Here is a 20,696-nt window from a genome sequence, read left to right on the forward strand (position 1 = left end):
AAAAGTAGAGCTCTATTTTTGAAGTTGACAACTTTTTTGTACTGGCACACTCTAGCAAGTTACAGGCCGCTGAATATCTTTCCTACTCGAATTAACGTGCGATTTTTGACTGGAGTACTTTAATTGACTGTAACTTTCTAGGGAGTGTCCGTCCAAAAAAGTTGTCAACTACAAAAATGAAGATCTACTTTTGATCTGTATAGTCCATATAAATTTTTTGTGGGTCAATCAGGTATACCAAGACACCCTCTCAAAGCTATTTTTCGACAGAAAACAGCTAGGTAAACTTTTGGGCTACCGTACTATGAGAGAACTGAAAAAAAACTTGAAAGTCTTTGTTTTATAATTCTTTATTTAAAGGAAAAACTCAAAAAAAATCAAAACAAACAACAATTAATTAATTAATCAAATTATCAATCATTTTGGAGAAATGAGCATTAATTATTCCGTATCTGACTCGCTGCTCCTTGCTAATCCGCTTTTTCTCGCAATTCACATGTTCCGTGACAGCCATTGTCATCTTTGGACACCCGATTGCCATCATTTCACCCAAAAAGCCATCCAAAAACTCGTTCATAAACGGGATCAATGTCGACTGCCGAGTAATCTCGTCATTCATGCTTTTCTTCACCATTGAGGTCAAACAGATATCGATAACAATTGATAACTGGTCGGAGGTGAATCTGAATCCACGAGTCTCTCCTTTCTCTTTGGCTTGTCTAACTTTTTGAAGGAGACCAGTAAACTCATTGGACTGGAAACCATTGAAAAACGCCTCCAAATTCACAAAAAATCGATTGGTAAGGAGTTTCGGGGAGATGGGCTCACAAGGTTCCTCCTCCTGGTATCCTGCATCGAATAGGTGCTCTGGTTTCACTCTGAGAAGATCTTCATCTGGGTATCCTTGGTCCCTGACAACTGACTCCTCGTATTCTGAATCCAGACGCTCCGACTTTGGGATGATTCTAGATACGGTAGGTTTGACATCAGCTGGGGCAGAGGCATCGACAAGATCTAGCAATTCTGGTTTGGCAGCTCGAGGTGTTGGGATGACTCTTGGTATGACAGGCTTCACATCTTGAGTAGATTCAGTGTCATCAGATGGAGGAATCATTTCAGACTGCTCTGGTGGGATTACGGTAGCACTTGGAGTAGAGGCATCGACAACGGCTTCTCCTGGAAATCCTTGGTCCAGAATCTCTGTTTTGACTGCAGGACGTGGAGGTGTTGAGATGACTCTTGGTGACGTCTCAGCTAGTGGCAGTGGAATCTCAAATCGCGAAAATCGCTCAGACTGAGCTTCTGATGCTCCCAAGACGGCTTCTGGAGCAATCTCTGCACAATTCTCGTTCTGTTCGGTCTCCTGGACGTTCTGCGCTTCTCCTGGATATCCTTGGTCCAGTAATTCTGTTTTGATTGCTGACTCCTCGAATCCTGAATCCTGACGCACTGGCTTTGGGGTGACTCTCGAGACGGCTGGCTTCACATCTTCGGATTCTGGATCTTCTGAATCTGGACAAGCAGCTTCTGGGGAAGCTTCTGATGCTCCCAAAGAATCGCGACTAGCTGCTGGTTCAAGAGCTCTCGGTGCATTGACGTCAGCTTCTGGAGCGTTCTGCTCATTTGGTGGTGGAATGGCTTCAAACTCTTCAGCTCCCAAAAAATTGCGTTCGTTGACGGCTTCCGGAGCACAATTCTCGATCTCTCGAAGCTTCTGAGCCTTCACCCAAGCAACGTGGAATCTATTCAATCTTATGAAGCTAACTTGAACACCTGGCGCCCTATCCTCCTTTTGAAGCACTGCAACTTGCACCTTATTCGCCATCATTGATCTCCCCGAAAATGGAAATTCCTGACCGATAGACTTCAAAAATGCTTCATTCGCCAAAATCGCCTTCTCCGTCTCGTTTCCATTTCCAAAATTGTTGACATATGAGTGAAATTTGCTCCATGATTCGTGTTCTCCACCAGGGATCCTCTTTTTTGCAATCGGCTCATTTTCACGGGATTCCAACTTTCGCTTGAGATTTCTCCTTGGTGCATCTTGGGTCTCGGAGACAACTTGATGCTCCAATTGGTCATCTTTTTCAGAATCATCCATAGTCTCCTCTGCTAAGGAACCGAAACTTCGCAATTCATCTGAAAATAAGCAATATTCTATACCAGAGTAGAAGGCGGACGGAAACGAATATGTATACCAATATTTTCAAAAATTGCAAAGTTCCAAAGGCTGGGGTGTCGTTGGCGCGTTTTTGGGTAATTTTGAGACTGTCGAGAGTCTGGCGTGACGTTGACCCTTTCTCGGTTTTCCAACATACAAAATTTCAAAGGCTGGGGTGTCGTTGGCGCGTTTTTGAGAGAATTTGTCGCGTTTTTAGGTTTTTAGGGAGGCTGGCGTAACGTTGACGCGTTTCTCCACTTTCCAATATTCAAAATTCGAAAGGCTGCGGTGTCGTAGGCGCGTTTTGAGAAAGACTGGCGTGACGTTGACGCGTTTTCTTGGCTTTCTAATATTACAAAATTCTAAAGGCGGAGGTGTCGTTGGCGCGTTTTTAAAAAGTCTGGCGTGACGTTGACTTGGCTTTCTGATAGTCGAAATTCCAAAGCCTGGCGTGCCGTAAGCGCGTTTCTTATTATGAGAAAGGGAGAATAGGCTGGCGCGCCTGATAAGCGTTTTCGTGTTCATAGTGTTTTGTAGAAATTTCAACGTTCTGGCGCGCTTCAGACGCGTTTTTCACTTGAAAATCGAGATTTTGGAACATTTCTCTCAAAAATATCATAATCTGGCGCTCTATCATCACTTACCCAAAGGGATGTCGGAATCCATCTCATCTTGATCATTGATTTCATCTGCTTCCAGAAGTTCTTCATCAGTCAAATTCTCCATGTAGTCCTTTAGTGATTCACTGAGTGATTCATTTAGTAAATCCTCATCTTCTGGAATTGGTTCTTCGAAATCCTCGATATCTCCTTCATTTGGCTGTTCCTGGAAGTCGCCTTCATTGACTTCTTCTCTGACATCGTCGAAAATCTCAAGAATCTCCAAATTCTCTGGCTCCATATTCTTCGGCACAGCGTTGTCCAGGCTTCCTAAATCTCCATTTTCAAGCAACAGGTTGTTTACAGTGGAGTCATCTGAAAAAATTGAATGTCAAGCTTGAAGTTAGTGTATCTCCGTCAGTTTCTGTGCTAGAAAAACTTTAAAAATCGATCCAAAATCCTTATGTCTTCAGCTTTTCCGGTATAACAATGTTGTTTTTTAAAATGTAATATTCTGACATTGCTGTGACATAATTAGCACAAGACTAGTCCGTGACCAACTACCGGCTAGTCTTTAATCTACCGCTGACCGGGCTGGAATGGTTTTTTGGCAATTTTCGCGTTTTTGGCAGGCCCGCGGTACATTAACAAATAGGCATTCAGTTCGTAGTATGTCACAGTTATAGAACTCATTCAGATCTACATTTTGGTATATTTTTCAGCTCATAATATTGAGTTTGAAGCGAGTTACGCGCGAGCACGTGTCGATTCGGTTTGCAAATACGGTCAGTACGTCTTTCTAGGTTACTGTAGCTCTCAGGATTCGACTGTCGACCTGTGAGACAGTCGTGCACCTCAGTGCCACAGTATCCCAGGCAAGACCCATACAAAAAGTGGTCTCGTCTCGGCCCTCTTGACAAATATGCTTTCTAGTCTACTTACCAAATGAAAAATCGAAAAAAGTTGACGGTGTGGAGGCTTCAGGAATTTCATCAATTTCCATGTCCTCCGGCACTGGTCCTTCTCCAAAATCTCTCTCAGCAAAGTCTTCTCCATCAAAATCCAACAACGCACGCTCATCCAGGGTTTCCATATCTTCCATATTTTCAAACTCTTCATTCAAAAGAACGTCCTCGTCGAGTTCATCAAGCTCTAGATCTCCTGGTTGCGCTACGTTCTCATCAAGATCTCCATAAATTTTATCGGGAATCTCCTCTTTTCCTTCAGAATCCTCCTTATCCACTTGACGGTCATCTTCTGGGTTCTCATCGATAGAATCTTCCAGAATCTTCTGAATCTCCGAATCCTTCAGTGGCTCATCCAGTGGCTCCTCCAGTGGCTCCAGGATCTTCTGAATCTCCGAATCCCCCAGTGGCTCTGGCTCCTCCAAGTCTTCGGAATCTTCCATTTGCTCATCTTCTTGCAGCATGTCTTCCGCTAATGAATTTTCTGAATCTTCAGCGACCTCAACAGCTTGATCGCCTTCTGAAGCAGGCACCTCCGCGTCTTCTGAATCCTCTTCATCGCTTCCAACGGCTCCAAGTACCTCTTCATGGTTTTTAACGGCCTTCACAGCCTGATTGCCTTCAGGATCCTCTTTTCCCGCCAAAACTGCTCCGCACACCTCTTCTCCATCGGACTCCTCCAAATTCTCATCTACGGGATGATGTTGCTTCCTCTCCTTTCTTCCTCCATTCTTCCTTCTCTTCAATTTTATTGGATGTCCTTGAAACGCCATCTTTCCCTCTTTCGATCGATACGACACGATCTGATAATCGTCGTTCACTCGAATCCGTGCAATCTTCCTCATCTCTTCCAGCATATCCTCCTCGACCGAAGTGCTCGTCATAAACAACATCCGAGCCTTCTCCTCCAGATTGTAGTTTCTTACGGTGTCCAGAGTGTCGACGATTCTCCGGAACACGTTGAAGTAGGAAGAATCCGAGGCGTCCGTTCCTGTTTCGAATCCGAACTTCTTGAAATTCCGCTTGTTTGGGTATGGCTCCGTCGCCTTGGCTGTCTTTAGCATGATGAAGGCAAGGAGATCCTTTTCGTTGATGCGAGTCATACTTGGGTTGCTGAAATAAGAGAAAGTTAATGATTGGGTAAATGGGAATAAGATAGAATCAGAAGGAATAAGAGAGAGAGATGTCACAAAATTGCTCAAAATTGCTCAAAATCGCTCAAAATCACTCAAAATCGCTATAAATTACTCTAAATGGCTCAAAATCACTCAAAATCGCTCAAAATTACTCAGAATTGTTTAGAATTGCTCAAAATTGCTCAGAATTGTTTAGAATTGCTCAAAATTGCTCAAAATTACTCAAAATCACTCCAAATCGCTCCAAATTACTCAAAATCCCTCAAAATCCCTCAAAATCACTCAAAATTGCTCAAAATTGTTTAGAATTGCTTTAAATAGCAGTTTAAGAACGGTTGGTTCTAAAACGGGACAGTTCTAAGTTGTACCAGTTCTGATTAGGGACAACATCATAATGAATGAGTGGACTACGGTTGGGATGAATATTGACTTAGAGAACCGTACTAACGTTCCAGACCGCCCGTTTGGAAAAGAAATGAGAAGGACAGGCAACCAACCAGAAAGTAAGACAGGCAACCAGAAAGTAAGACAGGCAACCAGAAAGTATGAAGAAAAGAAGACTGACTCAATGAGGAACGAATCTGTAATATTGACTCTAACGACGAGCGCGCGTATCTGTGCATCTGTCCTCTGATAAGTGTTTTCTGGGAAGATAGATGTGAATCGTTATGTTATGAGAAGGACGTTCCTGTGCACACACGTCCTTACCGTTCCCTTTTGAGGAAAGCTAAGATGCGACTTCATAATGTGAATAAGAACCGCGGCGCGAGTGAGCACTGCAACGCGGTTCGATGAGAGGGCCTTATTGAGTCGTGTAGTGCTAACACTCAATACCATAACATTATTTTAGTATTTTAGAATTTTCGTCATTTTTCCATAAGTTCTATGAAGCAAAATTTACAAAGAACATATTTGTAGAGTTTCAGCCGCTTCGGTAGAGCCGGAATTGAATTTTTAAACGTTTTTCATTAGAACAAAAAATTTTGAGAACCGTGTCGGAGAAATTCTGATTTGATAAGGGGTTTTTGAGTATTATCATTAGAATGCCCCTACTTTTTTAAACTCATTTTGCTCAAAATTTCCTAAATCCCCCTTTATATAGTTGAAACTGTGGAGATTGCAAATACATTATCACATATTGCTTAATACATAAGTGGACGGAGTTTAGTGCTTTTCTGCCTCAAAATTTGCGGGCATTCACGTGAAAATATACTTATTAGAGCTACAAAATTCAGGCTCGTAACTTTGTCACCTCCACTGTCAAGCCAAATTTGAAAACGCGGTCGAAATTCTATAGCTCTCCAATGATATAGGTCACATCTAGATCACTCCCTCGATAGTCCAAGATGGCCGAAGTGCGCCTGCCTGCCAATTCCCTTCGGTCATCTAAATTTCTACCCTCAATATGTCTTCTATTCATTGAACCCCTCCCTTGGTTGTATTGTTTCGTCTCCACATCATCATAGCAATTCACACCTGTCTTCCTCCTTTCCATTGGATCGAACAAAGACTCGATAACTATCTGTGCATCAGAGAAAACCTGTATTCTTCCCATAGGCATGCATAGTACACTATCAAAAGACGCACAGCTGCTCGAGTGGGGCGTTGTTAGAGTCGATGGATCCGATTCGTTCTTCATCCAGTCAGTCATCCCTCCAACGTTCTCCCTAGTTCCCCGTCTTACTGCCCCTTCTCTTTTTTCCCCACTTTTTCCCTAAGTCTGTATTCTCAACAAACAATAAGATCAGAAACGCGGGAATCGTGGTTATAGTCAATTTCTATCCCATCCTCATTCATTTATTAATGATGTTGCCCCTAATCAGAATCGGTACCACTTAAAACTGTCCGTTTTAGAACTGCCTTAGAATCTACGCTGGTGAAGCAGAATTTAGAAAGAATGATATTTGTTGAGCCGATGAAAATCAATATTTTAATGCGTTTTTGAGTATCATAGCAATTTCCATATTTTTCTACACAGTTTTCTCAAAATTCTCTAAATCTCCACTTAAATAGTTGAAATCTCAAAATTCCGGGCATTCACATGAAAATATACCGGTGAAAACCCCTTAAGAGACACTTTCTCTAGTGATCAACCAAAGGCCAACAGTCAAACACAAACAATGTTCAAAAACATGCATAAAACTCATTTCTAAACTTTTTGTCCAAAAATCAGTAGAAGGGAAAAAATTAATTTTTTCACTCCCACTATTTTTTTCTATATGTCAAAGGAGGCGGAGCCTAAAAAGCTGTACGGTTTTTAATAACATCATCATAGGGACCCATAATATCAAAAAACCAAATGAGCTAATTGCGTTTGGCCGATGTGTTCTATGGGCTGTTCGAGAAATACTGACATTGTCTCTTAAGTTTTGACTTGTAACTTTGTCGTTTCCGCTGTTAAACCAAATTAGAAAACACGCTCAGAATTCCAATTTCGATACCTTTCCAATGATAGCGGTCCATTCTTCTAGATCACTCCATAGCAAGTACCCTTTATCGATCCTCCATTCATACATCCCCTTCTTCTAGTTTTTCTCTCCACATCATCAAAGCGATTCACACCAGTCTTCCTCCCTCCCATAGGATCGAACGAAGACTCGATAACTATCTGTGCATCAGAGAACACCTGTCTTCTTCCCATAGGCATGCACAAAGCAATTACGCTCTATCGAGCAGATGCTCGCGAGCTCGCGTAGTCAGAGTCGATGTGACAGATGTTTTCATCCTGTCAGTCTTCCCTTCCTCGTTCTCCCTGGTTGCCTGTCTTACTGTCCCTTCTCATTCCCCCATCTTCTTTTCCCCAACGACCGGTCTGGTACGTATACAGTATAACGTATTGGGACGCAATCTTTGCTATATCAATACCATCACATTATTTTAAACTGTTGATCCCCGTTTTCACAAGAACCGAATTTAGAAAGAATAAAATTCCTTAAGGGGGTTTCTAGTATTCTCATTAGAATGTTTAAATTCCCTAAATCGCCCTTTAGATAGTTGAAACCGTGGAGATTACGAATACGTTATCAAAGATTACTTGTAACTTTGTCTTTTCCGCTGTTAAACCAAATTAGAAAACACGGTCGGAATAACGTTATCATTTCAATTATATAGGTCAATACATCTAGATCACTCAATAGTTAGTCCATTCGGTCATCCTTTATTAAGACATCGCCTCTCTTTGGTAGTCTTCTCCCACCCCCATCACCAAATCGATTCACACATTTTTTCCCAGAGATTCTTCATTCATACCACCCCTTCCTTTGGTTATTTTCTCTCTCCACATCTTTAGGGGATTCACACATTTCTTCTCAGAGAACAGAACGCAGAGTTGATAACTGTCGGTCTTACTGTCCCTTTCCATACTCCTGTCTTTTTCCCGTCTCTCCTCATCATCATAGCAATTCACACCTGTCTTCCTGCCTCCCATCGAACGGAACGAAGACTCGATAACTATCTGTGCATCAGAGAACACCTGTCTTCTTCCCATAGGCATGCACAAAGCAATTACGCTCTATCGAGACGGACAGATGCTCGCACGTCGTCAGAATCGATGGGACCTATTCGTAGTGCATCTAGTCATTCCTTCCAACGTTCCCTCTAGTTGCCTGTCTTACTGTCCCTTCTTTTTAAATTTATTGCGACTAAAACTTCTCATTCCTCATTTTCCCAACGAGCGGTCTAAGAAGTTAGGACGGTTCCCTGTCTTCCCCACTCTCAAGACGGTTTCCTGCTTTTTCCCGTTACTCCATCCCCATAACGATTTACACCTGTCTCCTTCCCATAGGAATTCATATAGCAAGTATCCTCGATGTCTTCCTCATTTTCCCAACGGGCGGTCTGGTACGTGTACCGTATAACGTATTGGGAACACAATCTCTGTCAAAGTACTTTCTCATTCTCAGGACGGTTCTTTGACTGCTTCATTTGTACTTTCTTCACTTTCTCCTAAGTCTTCTAAAGAGCAGAAAGTGGAACAAAACTGGCTGTGTTTAATATATTTATTATAAAAAATAGACTAGCCGCTCTCCTCTGGGCTTTTTTACCAAGCATGGAGGCGGATCTTCTAACTATAAAAAAGTAAGATAGAATAAGATAGATAATGATTCATCCACACGGTGAATCATAAGAGAGCAACAGGGGGCACGAGCACGGGTAAGTGTAAACTGTACAACCGAGCACAGTCGATGTGACCGATTTGTTGTTTATGCAGTCAGTCTTCTCTTCAATTTTCTCCCTCGTTGCCTGTCTCACTGTCCTTTCTCGATTTTTAAGACGGTTTCCAGTTTTTTCCGTTTTTCTTTCACAATTTATTCACAAACCGTCTTCTTCCAACGGTCTGGCACCGGAGGGTGTTAAAGGCGCATCTAATTTATTGGAAACTTCGCGGAATGGTTTCGTAGTTGAAAAAGATCAAATTCCGTTTTTTTCGAGCTTTGCAGGTTTTAAAAGAACTGCAAATCATGTGTTCCGCTTCGAGACCATTTTGAACAAATGTGCCTTTAAAATCCTAAAAAAGGCCGTGAATTTATAACAGCAAGTACGTTTTATCGAGACACCCAGTCAGTCATCCCTTCAGCGTTCTCCTTCGTTGGGCTGAAACTTGGCACAAAGGTGCTTCTAAATATGCTGATTCTGATGCATTTTACCCTTTGTGGATATCTCCTTCAGAAAAAAGTTATAATCATTTTCATATTTCACACTTTTTCACACTATTTCACACTAATTTTCCAGTCAAATCAAAATTTCTCAGTGAGTTTTTTGTTAATGGGGCCGAAACTTAACAAAAATTTGTTTCCAAATACGCTGATTTCTGATGCACCTTCTTCCCATTGGCATGTACAAAGCAACTGCGCTCTATCGAGACGGACAGATGCTCGCACGTCGTTAGAGTCGATATGAAAAATTAGTTGTTCATCCAGTCAGTCTTCCCTTCCTCGTTCTCTCTGGTTATCTGTCTTACTGTCCCTTCTCATTCCTCTTTTTTCCATCGGGCGGTCTGGGACGTTAGTAAGGTTCTCAGAGTCAATATTAATCCCAACCGTAGTTCACTCATTTATTCATTATGATGTTTTCCCTAATCAGAATTAGTACGACTTAGAACTACTCGTTTTAGAACCACCCGTTTTAAAATTTTGAGTGATTTATAGCGATTTTGAGTGATTTTGAGCGATTTTGAGTGAATTTACCCGTTTTTGAGTGATTCCTAACAATTTTGAGCAATTCGAAACAATTTTGAGCAATTGCAAGCGATTTTGAGCATTTTAAAGTAATTTTAACCAATTTTAAGCAGCTTTAAGCAATTTTATTCCCCCATCCTATTTCCCGATGGGCGGTTTGGTCTCATAACTTGATTCAGACTGATTTTCGCTTTGCCCTGGCTTCGTGAATCGATTCGTACCGAAAAATCTTAAATTTTGAACAGTGAACTCTCCCTTTTAACGTTTTTCTCTCCCTTGAAAGACTCTTATTACCTCAAAGTTCCCCATTTTCAGACATAATCTCCATCATCAGTCACCATGGCCACTCCATCAATGCCCGTCGAAGTGCACTACTGCTTCTGCTTCCCGCACCACGATGTGCATCAAAATAAGCTCCATAGCTTGCGCTTTGCGCTTAAATTCAAGATCCTGAACCAAAAGAGTGAGTTATCTTGTAAATATTTTATATTATTAGTTTTTACTACTGCGATCCACCGAAATGCCGCTGAAAAATGTCTCTTTTCTCTGCGTCTCTCAATTTCGCGCACAATTTTCTTTGATTTCGGTAGAGCGTGGTTGTAAGAAGTGTGCCTAATAGTTTTTCGTATAAATTCAATTATTTTCTAGATAACGAAACGGTTATTCTGATTAATGAAGACACCGACCGTCAGTCAATCGAAGAGATGGTAGCGTTTGAGTTCCCAGGGGCTTATGTCCGAGTGGCTCTTTACGACACGATTTTGGAGAATATTGAGCATGATTTGGAAGGACAGGTGAGTCTAGGGACTGGGGAATCTGAAATAATGTGTCTTATAGCAAATTTTTCGCTGATTCTGAATCTGTAATCAATATTTGCATCGGATGTCTGTGAGAAAAGTTATTCACGTTCTTGTAAGGAATCTCAAAACTGACTTTTTTTTGCAATTTTCTTGGGTTTTTCTGAACGTTGAAAAAATGCACTTGATTTGGAAGTATCTTACAAAAACGTGAATAACTTTCCCCGCAAATGTCCGTTGCAAAAACTGATTACAGATTCGGAATCAATGTGACATTTTATAACAGACACAGATTTTTTTCTTACTAAGGAATTTCTCGAAGTGCCGACTCAAAAAATTTGGCTCCGTGATACTTTCGACCTCGTAGATTCTGAATCTAAGATGAAATCCTGCTAAATCTTTCTGTGAGCCGAGTTATAGTGAATAAAGTTGAGTTCGGGCTCGAATTTGATTATTTCTAGACTTTGTACTGGAAGAAATGAATTATAATGCATCTTTGGGCAATTTTTGAGAACCGGAAGACTTGCAACGTTGTAAAAACCGATTTCTAACTTCAAAAATCGCGATTTTAGTTGTTTTTCTCCTAAAAAACGTCAAAAAACGCAGTAAAAACCTATTTTAACATGACAAACAGCGATTTTTGTTGTTTTTTTCTCTTAAAAACGTCAAAAACATAGTAAAACTCAAATTTCGGCAGACCACGCAAAAAAGTATAACCATAGAAAAAGTTTGACGGCTCATTACTCGGTTCACAAAAAGATTTAGCGGAATTTTATTTCAGATTCGGAATATACGGACTGAAAAGTATGAGGTAGCCAAATTCACGAATCTTTTGAAAGAGGACACTTCGAGGCATACCTGCAAACCGGGCCGAAACGGGCCGACACGGGGAAAAAGTGCCAAAAAACGCGAAAATGACCAAAAAAGTCATTCTAGCCCTGCCCGCGGCATATTAACGAATAGACATCCGGCCCGTAGTAGGTCACGGACGTAGAACTCGTCGAGATCTACATTTTGGTATATTTTTCAGCTCATAATATTCATTTTGACGCGAGTTACGAGCCGGCCCGTTTCGGCCCGTTTTGGCCCGTTTTGGCCCGGTTTGCAAGTATGCTTCGAGGTCTTCCCTTGTCAGAACATCTCTTATTGGGTTATTCATGACATTTAAAAAATTTATTTCATCGGTTACCTTATTCACGAAACATGAAAAATGTATTTTTTTAAACATGTTTTTCTCCCATTTTTCTACATAAAAATGCCGAGAAATGCGGAGGGAAATGCTGTTAAACCAACGCTAAAATGAATAGTTTCTCGAAGCTCGTGAATAAGGAAAAAATGAATTAAAATAACCCCATTAATGAGTCCTCAAAATCAATACTCTGTATTTCAGTACGTTGGGTTCGAATTCCCTAAAAGTGTGTCCCTCGTCCCGAAACTGCTGACAGCAGTCCATGAGAAGGGCAGTGAGAAGAAGTTTGAGGTGATGTGCCACTTCATGGTGACCAACAAGGACGACATCAAGTACCTGAAGTGCCTGGGAATGGAGCAGGAGAAATATGGAAACGAGTTGAGGGATTTCATGAAGTGAGTTAATTAGTTAATTACTAATTAATAAAAATCAATAATATGTTTCAGACCTGAAGAACTGGAGAAGAGAGAGCGGATGGAAGAATGGGAGCGGGAAATGAAGGAACGCTATCGAAGCGACAGTCCGGATCTATCGGAGATCTATAGGGACGCCGATGGATTCGCCCACATTCCTGCAAAATGGTACCCGAAGGAAGAAGGAGAGGACGATGATGATGATGATTATGATGTTCGGATGGAATCAGATGAAGACGAATACGTTCCAAGGCCATGGGAATAACTTTTCGTCCATATGGTCATTTTTATTTGTAAACTGCAAATTCTGTGAATCATTGAAAATAAATATTCCTTTTCAAAAATGTTTTTTAAACTTGTTTTGCATACAAATCCCACAAAGTTGTAAGGAAATAAAAGTCGTAGTCAGAAATGGATTTTTCAAACAGATTTTTGAGTTCGAGGAGATGGACATCTCAGACGCACAGACAGACACGCTTGGCTTGAAAAACCGCAGTTTTTGGCGGATTTTGACAGATTTTGGTCTGAGGCTTTCCGCAGTTCGTTTTTTTTCACTTTAAATTACCTCCGGCCCGCATATTTGCCACCTTGGACATCCTCGGACATCCGGAGACCACAACCACACAAACAAATCGAATCAAGACAAGACAAGGCAAATCGGATATTGAGGATTATCATGATGTCCGGCTAGAATCGGACGAAAAGGAGGACATTCAATATCCGAATGGAAATTGAGAATAGAAGAGCCCTCCAATTTGGAAATGTTCAGGGAGATGTGGGCGGAGTTTAAATATATAGTCGACATTGTGAAATCATCAACCATATCTTATTATAAGACTTTATCAAATACCAAAAATACAATTAGCAATTTCACGACACCCCAGAAACATCAGGGAATCGATTGTGCCAGACAGCGAAAATAAGGACATTGATCCTGTTGTCCACAGTACACAGTAAACTATCTTTTCTCATTATATCCACTCCAGCGGTACACTCAAAAGCGATATCTGAGGAATATCTGAAAATTGGATAGTTTCAGAGTCGAAAGAAACCGAAACTTACAAGAACTTGGGACCTCGTTGCTCGGGATTCCATTGGGTTGGATTGAACCTGTCCAAGTTCATTCCAGCAAACGATTTATCTGTTTTTACAAGCAATATAGTGAATTGTGTATCATCAGAGTGATACCATCTCTCGAAGAATGACATAATATCGTCTGCTTCCAGAAGAGTGTGATGGAATTGCATATGAGTACATTTCAGACTCATCAGCACTTCTCTGGTTATCCATCGACTACTAATCACTTTATATGAACAAGTAAGTCGTTTGAATTCGAGAAGATTTGTGTTGCATTCGAATGATGAATTCACTGGAATATTCAGGATCAATCGAGTTTTGACTTGCAAAGTCTCTAGTATTGATTTCAGATCTTCATTTTTTATTTCCTTCTCTCCCTCGATGAAAAGATTGTCACATTCATTGAATCCTACATAAAATGGACGTTTGGATGCTTTAAAAGCATTTGGAAAAAGATATACTTTAATCACAGGCTTTTTGAATAAATCTCTGAGATATTCTACTCCAAGTTTCACTGATTGCTGAATATCGTTCGGAGAATGATATGAGTGGATGGTGTCGTCTTTAAAACTGAAAAACTGACATCTGGATAAACAGACAAACCGAGCATACCTCATTTCCATCACTTGGTCATCAATACATTCCTTTTCCTCTATTTTGAAAAACCAATTTCCCGCATCTTCTTTTTCGGATGTTACAAATTGAACTTGAGTCACATCATTCTTGATTTCAATGTTGAATCCAGTTAAAGATGTTTTAGTTGTTCTCACAAGTCGCTTGGATCTTTTTGATATTAATGATAAGCTGACACTGAAATGAAATATTTATTAGTGTTTATTTCAAAGGTTGTAACTTACAGGGAAATGGTATCCATGTTGCTTAATATGTTATTAATGCATAATACTGGGAGCTTGAATAACGGGATGAAAGACATTTTGGGGTGGGAGAACTACATAAATAGAGAGAAATATTGGGAAAGTCCCTGCGTGCGCAGGTCCGTCTCAATGGAATGAGCAGAGATCGATAGCTGTCTGTGCGTTAGAGAAACTCTCCTCTTCTTGTTCACACTCTCACAGAATCAATAAGTGCGCTCCATTGAGACGGGTCTGCGCGCAGGGACATTGACTGTAGGAAGGTCTGTACGTCACCCTTCTTATTCCACTCAATATTCCCATTCTACCCGTGCATGTCTACCCTACCTCTATTGAAACTCCCTGTATTATGCATTAATGAAATATTAATCAATATGGACATTATTTCTCTGTAAGTTACAATTTCGAAAATAGACACTAATCAATATTTTCAGTGTCAGTCTGTCATTAATATCAAAAAGATCCAAACGACTTGTGAGAACAACTAAAACATCTCTGACTGGATTTAATATAAAATTCTATAAGGATGTGACTGAAGTTCAATTCGTAACATCCGAAAAAAAAAGAAGCGGGAAATTGGTTTTTCAAAATAGAGGAAAAAGAGAGTAGTGGTGGCCAAGTGATGGAAATGAGGTATGCTCACTTTGTCTGTTCATCCAAATGTCCGTTTTTTCAGTTTTAAAGATGAGGTCATTCACTCATATCACTCAGCGGACGATATTCAGCAATCAGTGAAACTTGGAGTTGAATATCTTAGAGATTTATTCAGAAAATATACTATATTAGAAGTGTTTCTTTTTCCGGATGACATACCGTATCCATTTTATATTGGATTCAAGGAATGCAACAACTTGTATATGAAAGGAGAGAAGGCAATAAGAAATGAAGATCTGAAGAATGTTCTAGAAAATGTTTTGATCAAAAGAGTCTGCATTATACAACTACCAGTTAATGCCGACTTTAAATGCAACAACAATGCTTTGAAGTTCAATGAATTTAGCAGTTTATCAAATGCATGTGGTCACTGGATAACAAGAGATGTACTTCTCAGTTTGAAATGCTCCAGAATCCATTTGCACCACACTCTTCTAGAAGCTCACGATTTTATGGCGTTTTTCGAAAGATGGTATTATTCGAATGACAAACACTTTGAAGTGATGATTCTAAGAACGGATAAAACGTTCAATGGTCTGAGATTGGATGGATTTCACCCAATTCCATGGGATCGACAGCTACGGGGACAGCATTTCTTGTAAGTTTTGATTTCAGAGTCGTGGGTTACTGTACTAAGGACCATGATTTCCATGAATCCGGGTTACTGAACCTAGGATGGGATTCTCAAAAGTGAAGATCTAGGTTACTGTACCTAGGCTTCAGGATATCTGATTTTAGAATCCGGGTTACTGTAGCCAGGATCAAATTCTTAAAAAATGAAGATTTGGGTTACTGTACCTGATCTCCGGATATCCGATTTCAGGAATCGGGTTACTGTACCCTGGGTCCCAATCTCTCCTTTACGGTGTCTAGGTTTATTTATTTATTTATTTATTTACTTCAAGGGATAGGAGGCTATAAGATACAAAGAAGACTTGAAACATATCCCTCACGAGATAGTCTCAAGTAAAGAAAAAAAAAATGGACTAATAAGGTGCATGTCATAAAAAGAGTAACGGGGGGGGAAGGCAACAATTGAAATGAATACAACGGGTTCGAACTGAGATATGGAATTGCGATCAAGGGGAATTAAAGGAACTAGGCAATTAAAGGCAGGGAATAGAAAAAAAACTGTTAATTATGCAACAAGAAGGGAGCAAGAAATATTAGAACCGGGTGATTGAGGAATCAAGTAAAATGATAAATTGCGAGGGAGAAAGAAAAATATTTACATTGTAGGTAATGGCATTCCAAAACGGAACAGTAAAAGAGAAAAAGTTATCAGATAGAGGAGATAGATAGACAAGAGACATGGGTCTTCTGGGAGAGTTTGAGAGTCTGACATAGGTGTTAAGGAAGGGGAAGTGAGATGCGCCAGCAATGAATTTGTAAAGTAAGAGTAATTGGGATTTGAGTCTACGGTGTCTAATGGAGTGCATTGAGAGGAGTTCAAGGTTACTGTATCTTAGTTCTGGAATACTGTAGTCTATATTACAGAAGACATTACGCAGGATCCAATCGAAGAAACTCTTTCGAGAAAAATATAACTTTTAATGTTTCAGGTACGCGCATAAACTTGCTTTTGAATGCACAGAGGGAACTAATATAATGAGAGAAGATGGGACACTTTGTACAGTCCATTTCAGGGAAACGGTCGTATTCTTCTGTGTCTGGCATAATCGATTTCCGGATATTTCTGGCGCAACAATCTTTATTTAACTGTGGAATAATCTAGAAAAGAAGTGGAGTCAGGTCAGTATAACTCCAACTTACGTCTCGATCGATTCCACCTCAAAATTTTTTATTCTAATTTCTAAATAGAGATATAATGTATCCGTTTGCCGAAAAATTGTTACCTTTTTGTCTGTTATGAGTTCTTATAAAGCAACTTACCGTATTTTCTGTTATATACCGGCACTTCAAATAGACTGTCCTAATGAATCGACAGTCAAAGGGATATTAATTGTTTTATATGGATCGACAGTAATATTTTTGTAGTTCTCAAGGTGAGATCTTGACGGAGGCTTTGACAGGGGTCTTCAAATGCCTGATGACACAATCGGTAGTGCGGTGAAGGTCCTATGCCTTCTGACACCAGAAATTTAATAAATATCATAAGAATGTGTGTAGAAAAAACGCTGAAATGCTAAAACTTCTAAACGAAACCAATTTCTTCGGAAGATACATCAAATAATAGTACTTTTTGTCTTCTACAATCGCAATGTAACACATTTTTGGGGTGTGACTGCAAATGTGCTCCTTTGAGACTGGCATCTTGGGGAGGGGCACACAGCAAGACGCAATCGATAGCAATTACGCTCCATTAACACACCCTCGCGCGTTGGGACATTGACTGTGGTCTCGCAAAGGGACCGTCTGATTGTAGTACTGCCACCCCAAAAAAATGCTTCTACCATGATTGGATTTCGATCAGAGTTGAACGGAATTCCGCCTTCCGCCATTTCAAAAACCGCACTTCCAAAAATGACGTCATTCCATCTCATCATCAACAACTCCTCCAACTTCAACTTCTCGTCCCACTGGCAAATCTTTCTAACGGACAAGCATCAGTTCATCTCCCCCGGCTGGTCCCGCCGCAAGGTGTGGCAACGCGGCCTGAAAATTTCGCAAAATTCATGAACCTTTTTGAACTTTTTTGTGAATTTCGATCTAAATACGAAGAGCATTATTTCGCCTACTCATTTTTTTAGTCTGAAAACTTTGGATTTCAAAATTCGAAAAGTTTTGACGCTTCCTCTCCACCGACGTCCTGTTGAAACTTAACCCACCATTATCACCTCCTCCTCTTCTTTCAGCTTTTCCTCTTCTTCGCACCAAAGTTGCGCGGAATTCCGACTTCCGACTTCCGTTTTGAAAATTTAACTTCCTACTTCCTGATAAGGAGTTTTACTTCCGACTTCCGTAATTTCAACACTGTGAAATTTAGGAAGAATACTTTTCCCAGAAATACATGAAAACATTTTCTACAACCAAAAACCAATTTTTCAATGATTTTAGCGAGTTTTATGATTTTTCTCTTGGAATTTGGAATATTTGCGAAAAAAATCCACTTCCGACTTCCGGGCGTTTTTTCATTTCCGTCTTTCGACTTCCGGATAAGAAAAATCACTTCCGACTTCCGACTTCCGCCTTCCATTTTTTTTTCTTGTCCTACGGCTCCGACGTTATTCGCCTGTAATTTTCGTATATTTAACAAACATGTGAACTGAATTTGATCTACCTACCAAATGTAACATTTCTGAACGTCTTCTAGATATTCCATCCGGAAATTCTTGGGAAAGTTTGATCTACAAAACTTGAAAAACAAAAAAAATCTCTTTTGACCTACGTCTAAAAATTTTCAATTTTTTGATCTCTGAAATAAATTTTTCAGGCGGCACAAATCACCGCCGTCCTCTCATTTGAATCCCATTCTCCTTTTTGTTGATTATCGATTTTTGTTGTTTCGTTTTGTTTTCTTTTTCGCCCCCCCCCCCCCCCCACATTTCGTTTTTCTTGCATCAATTCTGAACGAATTTCGGAGATTTTTTGGACTTGATGATATCAGAAAATTGCGCTATCGAGACATATGAAAAGAATTCTGTTATGTTAACAACAAACAACTTGCCAGTCCTGGTATCACATAAATTTACGAAAATTACAGGCGAATAACGGCAGAGCCGTACGAGGTCGAGGAGGACGAGGAGGAGGAAGGGCTGGAAGGGGAGGACGAGGTCGAGGAGGAAGAGGAGGAGAAGGAGTCGGAAGAAGAGGAAGAGGTCAAGGGGGACGAGGAGGAGCAAGATCTGAGAGAGGAGGAAGGGGAAGAAAAAGAGGAAGAGGGGAAGGAAGAGGAGCAGTCGGAGCTGAAAGAAGAGAAGAAGGAAGAGCAGAAGGAGGAGGTGAAAAAGAAGAAGGAAGAAGAGAAGGTGCGGTTGTGGAGGTGAGTAAAGTTTCAACAGAACGTCGGTGGAGAAAAAGCGTCAAACGGAACGATTTTTCGAATTTTGAAATCCAAAATTTTCTGGCTCAAAAAATGATTAGGCGAGATAATGCTCTTCGTATTTATATCGAAATCAGTGTGTTCCACCGGGATTTTAAAACTAGTGAAAACCGGTAATTTTCATGAAATAACCGGGGAAACACCGGTGAAAAAAACCGGTGTTTTCGCCGGAGTTTTTTTTTTGAAATTGAGAACACACAACCAGACAATTAAAAACTGGACATTTCGTAACCGGGCGTTTCGAAACCGGGAGTTTTGCAACTGGACTTAAAAAAAACGGTTTCCGGGCCGGGCCGGGCCGTGACGAGAATTTCCAAGGCCCGGCTGAAAAATTTGAACTGAAAATTTGAATTTTTTGAATTTTTTCCCAAAAATGTCGAATTTTTGACTATACTTAAGAATTCAATCAAAAGATAGTTATGCATCAAAAAATTGAAATTTCAAAAAATTTGGTAAAAATAGGTACCTTTTTTTGAAGCCGGGCCTTGAAAATTCTCTACCGGCCCGGCCTTCGGGCCTTGCCGGGCCAGGCCGTAAATTTGCAAGTATGGGTTTCAGAATGTCCGATTGCAAAATACCCGGTTGCTGTCATGTTCGTTCAAGTTGAAGTATTTTCATCATTTAAAAAAACCGGTGAAAACCAGGCACCGGTGAAAAATGAAAACCGGGGAAGACCGGTTTTTCAATTTTGAACACCGGGGAATCTCGGTGAACACCCCGCTTTTTGCCAAACTTCACTCCGGTATCTTTTTTTTATAAAACCGAGAAAAATTTCACCGGTGAGTATAACAGTTTTCACCGGTGAAACCGGGTTTTCGCCGGTTTCTTCACCGGTGGAGCACACTGATCGAAATTCACAAAAAAGTTCGAAACGTTTCATGAATTTTGCGAAATTTTCAGGCCGAGTTGCCCGAGCGAGTTGAGATATTCGATGACTGGGAGATTCCAGTGGCGGAAGAAGTTGAAATTGGAGAAGTTTATGATGATGAGATGGATGAGGAAGGCAATGATGGACTGATGGAGTTGGAGGATGGAGTGGGAGGTGAAGTGGCGATTTTGATGGCGATCGAGGCCAACAACGTGGACGTCAGAGTTGCTGATGAGGCCGCCGAGGCACGAAGACAAGCGGAGCACCAACTCCAGGAATTGAGAAGACGCCATCGTCCAGAGATCCATCCGATGGTCGTGAGAGCTCGTGTGGGCGGGCCTTGGGGAGATGGCCGTGTAAGTATAATCGATTATGTCTACTCTGAAAAATAAGGAAAAATTGTGACTTTTTTTGTGAGCTCATATGGAATTTACTTGACGCTCCGGATGCATTCCATATCAGGGCTGTGGGAAAAAAATTTCGGATAATTTTCGAAAAAAAAACCGTTCGAAAAATTTTGGACTTTTTATTCATTTTGTAGATTTTAGCCTCTGAAAATTTCCTTCAAAAATTTTCGAAAAAACAAGTTTTTCGATTTTTCGGAACAGATTTTTTGCACAGCCCTGTTCCAAATCACCCACAATTTCTGCTAGTTTCTAAACTATCAGAAAAAGTGGGCGGAGCATCGAAAAATTGAAATTTTTGGGCGTCTGACAAAAAAATAACTACTTACCAGTTTTAACCAATCGTTTTCAGCCGCTCCTCGAGAACGACTACGGCATCGA

At 40.5% G+C, this 20,696-nt stretch overlaps 3 protein-coding genes across 3 annotated transcripts; 1 reads left to right on the plus strand and 2 right to left on the minus strand.

The window, feature by feature from the left end:
* Window positions 1–397: 397 nt before the first annotated feature.
* GCK72_000273 (uncharacterized protein) lies at window positions 398–4,828 on the minus strand (the record flags this gene model as incomplete). Its single annotated transcript, XM_053722379.1, has 3 exons — window positions 398–2,139; window positions 2,806–3,135; window positions 3,703–4,828. The coding sequence occupies 3 exons, from the start codon at window positions 4,826–4,828 to the stop codon at window positions 398–400; spliced, it is 3,198 nt and encodes a 1,065-aa protein (XP_053591024.1).
* A 5,549-nt stretch (window positions 4,829–10,377) lies between these two features.
* On the plus strand, window positions 10,378–12,702 carry GCK72_000274 (uncharacterized protein; the record flags this gene model as incomplete). The annotated part of the gene is made up of 4 exons (XM_053722380.1): window positions 10,378–10,501; window positions 10,687–10,832; window positions 12,226–12,419; window positions 12,471–12,702. The coding sequence occupies 4 exons, from the start codon at window positions 10,378–10,380 to the stop codon at window positions 12,700–12,702; spliced, it is 696 nt and encodes a 231-aa protein (XP_053591025.1).
* A 605-nt stretch (window positions 12,703–13,307) lies between these two features.
* Window positions 13,308–14,448, minus strand: GCK72_000275 (uncharacterized protein; the record flags this gene model as incomplete). The annotated part of the gene is made up of 4 exons (XM_053722381.1): window positions 13,308–13,455; window positions 13,500–14,084; window positions 14,127–14,324; window positions 14,372–14,448. 4 exons carry the CDS (start codon window positions 14,446–14,448, stop codon window positions 13,308–13,310), a joined length of 1,008 nt encoding a protein of 335 aa, XP_053591026.1.
* Window positions 14,449–20,696: the final 6,248 nt, after the last annotated feature.

Source organism: Caenorhabditis remanei, chromosome I (genome assembly GCF_010183535.1).
Source record: "Caenorhabditis remanei strain PX506 chromosome I, whole genome shotgun sequence".
Lineage (NCBI taxonomy): Eukaryota > Metazoa > Nematoda > Chromadorea > Rhabditida > Rhabditidae > Caenorhabditis > Caenorhabditis remanei.